Source organism: Plasmodium cynomolgi (assembly GCF_000321355.1).
Source record: "Plasmodium cynomolgi strain B DNA, scaffold: 0015, whole genome shotgun sequence".
NCBI lineage: Eukaryota > Apicomplexa > Aconoidasida > Haemosporida > Plasmodiidae > Plasmodium > Plasmodium cynomolgi.
The window spans coordinates 1-5,650 of NW_004193325.1; the positions used below are offsets into that span (position 1 = coordinate 1).

The 5,650-nt window shown below is 28.9% G+C and overlaps 2 protein-coding genes across 2 annotated transcripts; one reads left to right on the forward strand and one right to left on the reverse strand.

Annotated features, from left to right (window-relative positions):
• Window positions 1-305: 305 nt before the first annotated feature.
• On the reverse strand, window positions 306-920 carry PCYB_001380 (hypothetical protein; the record flags this gene model as incomplete). Its single annotated transcript, XM_004228279.1, has 1 exon — window positions 306-920. A coding segment is annotated over one exon (615 nt), but the record flags the coding sequence as incomplete, so codon positions are not given.
• Window positions 921-3,348: 2,428 nt separating this feature from the next.
• PCYB_001390 (CYIR protein) lies at window positions 3,349-4,449 on the forward strand (the record flags this gene model as incomplete). Its single annotated transcript, XM_004228280.1, has 1 exon — window positions 3,349-4,449. A coding segment is annotated over one exon (1,101 nt), but the record flags the coding sequence as incomplete, so codon positions are not given.
• Window positions 4,450-5,650: the final 1,201 nt, after the last annotated feature.

Below are 5,650 nucleotides of genomic sequence, written 5' to 3' on the forward strand. Positions count from 1 at the left end.
AAACAAATAACAGGTATATTTATATGGTATTATACCAATTGTTTCGTCTAAATTGCTCTGATCTATTTGTACAGAATTATTTTCTTCAACAGGTTCAGAAAATTTAATTTTAATATGTACATTGTAGCATGTGGTATTTTGGAAAGTAGCATAATGAATATATTTATGATGCATGTAATTTGATAAAGAAAAAGTGATGGCGCCGTATTATAAAACATACTATATGGATCTGGATTAAGTGTGCGCGTTTCACTGTCTAACATAATAGACACAGTTCTTTGTTCAGAAACTGTCTCTTCTTCAGATTATATTTGAGCAATTTCTGTATTGGAAACTTCAGAAATAGAGGGATGCTGAGTGTCCTGATAAGTTTGAATATTCGTGGGTTCTTCATCGATTTTATATTCATATTTTATATGTGCATCGTAAGGCTTTCTAACGGAACGAAACTCATAAATCGCATTATCATCTGGAGCAATTTCTTCGAGAATAGCATAATTTAAAATGCTTAATCCAGCTGCATATTTTGTATGAGAATTGTAATATGTAATTTGTTCATAGGATGTAATTTGTTGAGTATATCCCTGATCTGTTGCGCAACAATCTGAATTATGTATAACTTTTGGAGGAGGTTCTTTTTCCTTAACATTAACACAATAATCGATGTTATTTTCAAAAGATACCTTTTCGGTCATATCACATTTGTTTGTAAAATTAATTTTGTCAGATGTCATTAAATTCATATATTTATTTTTTGTTTCCTCTTTAAGAAAATGCGTTTTCTGTTCGGTTAACCATTTTTCATATTGTGAACATCTTGTGTTGCAAGGTTCTTTATCTTTACCTGATGATTCTGTTTTACATTGTTCTAATGTTTGTATATTACTTATATAACCATTCTTTTCGCTACAAAAATCTATCTACTTCATATGCTATTTTAATACGTTCCTCGTCATCAGACATAAAATCCCTTGGACATTCCACATACTTAGTAACACTTTTTAACAATTTCTCTACATTATTTTCAATTTTATAAGATTGTAAATTATCACCAGTATATCACTTTGTGCAATCGCCATTGTAATTATTTAAATAGTTAACTAATTTTTTGCACGTTTGAAGAAATATTTTTGAGTTCCCTGATGTGTCTAAGTCCAAAACTTATTCTCTAACTTTATTTATAATATCAATGTATAAATCATTACAATTGCTAAAATGAGATTTTGTGCACACATTATTATCCCCATAGGTTACTTTAGCCATTGTTAAACCATTAGAAGTTATTATAGAAGTTTCCTTTGATATTCGTTTAAATGAACAAATTGGTGAGTATATTAGATATATTTATATGTAGGAAATAGGAACAAGCTATTTCACATTTTTGCATTATGACCAAATGTTATTAAATATAAGTAGGAATAAATAACAATTGTAATAGAGTGCAAAAATTGACAAATTTTAACCTGTCATTAGCTTGCTTCGTAAAATGGAATATTTACATTAGTTGAAATAGTAATGTTTTAAATGGGTACTGCTTAATTGGTAATTTACAAAATGAATGTATCGACTGATGTTTCTGTTCAGCCTTGTTTCATTTTGACATTTTTAATTAGCCTATCATACTTAAATATTTGGGAATATCATGTATTTATTTTGTAGGGTGAACCTTTTTCTGACAAGTTTTGTCATACTTAAAAATATGAAAGGATCTAAATAATAAAAATTTACATCTAAACAACAGCGATAAATTAAATGAGTTTTATTTTGGAAAGTCGAAAGAAAAAGAGATACAAAATTATCTGCTACTATTCCCATGAAGGAATATATTCCAATGATTTAATAAGCGATTTTTTATATCCATGTTTAACAGGTTATAGTTAATTTTAATGATTATTATCAACATAAGTTGACTTATTTTTACAAGATGTTGTAATCCTTAAAGAGTAATCTTATAATAATCATTCCAAATGTTTAATATTCCCAATTTAGAAGAAACTTGAATCGGTATAACACACCAAAAAATGTGTTATCTTTCTTTTGCATAATTAGCACAATCTTTTTAAACCAAACAACAGTGCCATTAAGATATCATTGTGTACATTAGGGAAAAATAGAATATCTTAAAAAAGTGCAATAGTATATCATGATAATATAATTATTCAACATTGCTAGACAAACATGTGTGATTAGAAACAGGTTCGAAGAATAATGTATATATTACGTGGATTATGTCAGCATGTTTTCCTACATTTTTGGCATTTGAAAAAGGTAGATACAGTTTTATTTGTTTGGCCAAATGGTCTTTATACCTTTTTTACAAATAAGCAATGTCCTAAATTCTATGTTGATGTACATTTATTTTAAATGTCACTAAATGTAAAAGAGTTTGCATATTCTTTTCAGGATAAAAAAAAGATTTTTTAATTTTATTTTCCTTAAAAGGAAATGAAATATTAGTGGAGCTCTTCATTTCGTAATTATATAATTTTAGGAAATATTCAACAAAGATGGCAATTATAACAACAAAATGTTTATAAAAATTAGTTTTTATAATATTATCCATTAACATTTATTTATCATGAATGAATGGTGGGCTTTAAATTTTTTATTCCTTTAATATAATTTCAGTTAATGGTGAAAAATTGGCTAACTTCCTTTCGGTTAAAACGAGCAAGAAGCGAAATATTACAAATTAAAGTGCAAAATATTTTCCAGCACCACCAATATATGCGATTATTCATAAGTAAAAAAAAAAATTAACAAGGATGGCCGTAATTATCTACAAAAGCGTATTTAATGGAGTCGTAAAAATTATCGAATTAATGTTTCAATACGTAAATTTAAAATACATTCATCCATTTACCAATCGAATAACTACGTAATAATTAATTATTTAAAAGTAGAACTATACTTTTCCTATGTATAGTTGCGGTTTAAATTGATACATTTCCCCTCACCGCTTTTGATAATCAAAAATATTGTTTACAGTGACTACAAATGAAGAGCTTTCTACATTCAAAGTATAAACATAAAGGGCTACATAAATACATAGATGATATAGGATGATACATTTTACCTTTTTATATATCAATAGTTATACTTTTAAAACTTTTATAATTTAATAAGTACAGATATGTTAAAGAAAAATGGTAAAACCAACGGCACAAGTAGTAGTATCTGCGGCTGATTTGGTACACGCATATACACATATACGCATATATATATTTATTTTATTATATATGCTTTACAACACATGTAATTCGTTTCTATAAAGAAAAGAGGGAATTTTCTATCATTAAAACAATCATTTTAGTTTATACTCGATAACCTTTTTATGATTATTTTTAGGAAAATGATGCAACTGCTTTAGGTTTTCATACATTGCATGAAAAATTCTTCGTAATTCCAAAACAACTAACAAATGATAGCAATTGTGATCCATTGGAAAAAAAGCAAAGGGGTGCCAAAGATCTTTGCAATAATGTGGTGCATTTTTTAAAAGAAATAGCCAAAAAGAAGGGAACAGAACAATATCAACTTTGTAGTTATTTGCCATATTGGTTATATGCTGAAATAGCGAAATTTAAGGTAGATAACAACGCAAAGATTAGCACTATATCTTTTATTAAAGAACTTACGGAAGCGGTGAAAAAGGCTAAAAATGGCATTTCTGGATATAAGTGTAATGTTTCACTTTATGATGCTAATATTACTTTAGATGAATGGAAAATAAGGAAGTTTTTGTATATTTATTTTAAAAAATTTGATGAACTTAGCCGTGATGTCAATCGCACGAATAACGACAAATGCAGTAAGCATAATAAATATCTTAATAGCATTAATTCATTATATAAAACGTATTACACGAAGTTAGGATGTGGGGGGTGGTTTTGGAGTATTGGTCCTGATTACTTTCCATGTAGTTCTTCGTATAACCCTAACAAACTTTTACCTAAAGTAACAACGTGTAAAGATCAATCACCTAGTCGTAGTACTTTACTTTCATTTTTGCCTTTTTGGGGGAGCTCGAGTTCATCGCATTCATCATCTTCAAGCCAGGCAAGTACAGGGAATCCAGCTTCTTCAGATGTTCCTAAGGATGGACCATCAAAACCTGTAGCAGGTTCAGTAGGTGGCGTATCCGCACCTGGCACGAAATTAAATGTTGTAAAATCCCCAAGACCTGTAGGACCAGCAACTGTGGGACGTCTAGATGCAACCGGAACGTTAAATGGACGTTCTGCTTATCCGAATCAGCTAGATCAATTGTTACCTTTGCCTGACGGCTATCCTGGCCTCCCTACACCACCTGAGGGCAGTGCCAGTTCATTTGATTTTCTTAAAAAAACACGTGATATATTGAAATCAGATTATTTTCGCCATTCAGTCATGGGGGTTTCAGTAATTGGAGTACTTATCTTCTTTTACTTTTACTTTAGTGTAAGTTAAAATTTGATTTTATCATATGACCATTCTTTGGAAGCATTTGCAGTTTATAATTCTTTAAATGCGTAATTCTGTAGTCCACATATTTCCCGTTTTTTCATTTCATTTTTGTATTAGCCTTCTCGGCCAGGATCAGGATCGAATAAAAGAGAACAAGGAAAGAAGAAATATAAAAGTGTTGATTATTATGATTATGAAAAATATGATAATCATGATAAATATGATAATCATGATAAATATGATAATCATTATAATCATGATAAATATGATAAATATGATGACAATGATGGTTATAGAGATTATGATAATTATGATGACAATGATGGTTATGGAGATTATGATAATTATGATGAGTATGAAGAAGAACTATCAAGACACGGACCAGAAAATTCATACCATGATCGCCAAAGGAGGGATGTACATATGTCATGTCAGCCTAGACGTGACTCTTATTACTAATATGTGCAGATTGAAAAAATTCGTAACAGCAATTTGATCGGGAAAAAAATTAGCACAATTTTTAAGCAGAAAACTGTTCAAATATAGAGAAATTGTGAGACTGTTTTATAATTTCAAAACGGTCAGCAGAGATTACATATCGCAACAATGGTTTAAAATTATAAAAGGTCCCACCTTACATATACATATATGTGTAAAGTAAATAAAAGAAGTTGTTAAAGTGGAAATTCCACAATAATTTGATCTATTTGAATTCACTTTATTGTATTTCCTTTTTTTTAAGTGGTGAATCCTTGTATTTAACACTTTTTTCGTGCTATATGCTTCTTAAGCCAATTCGATTAATTCATTGTTGTTTAAAATGATGCTCATTTGAACATTGTCATAAGGCGATTTCATATGTGTGATGTTCAAATGATGCGAATTGATTTGTCACCCTACAAGTATCCTTTAAAATAATGCAAACATGTATGTGTAAATTAAAGTGTTAGATAAATAATTATATTAATTCTAATAAACCTGTTTTGGCAATTTAAAAATTATACTTTAGTGTAACTTTTTTTATGATAACAACGTCTGTCTTTTTAATGTGTCTATAAGCACTTTTTATACATATGATATTAATATAACTGCCCAACTTTTTTTGAAGAGTTTGCGTAATACTTACTATATAGTGGAAATTGTGTCGTAGGTTGCATAATTTTTTTATTTTACCTGTTTATGTTTATTCTTTGAAATATATACT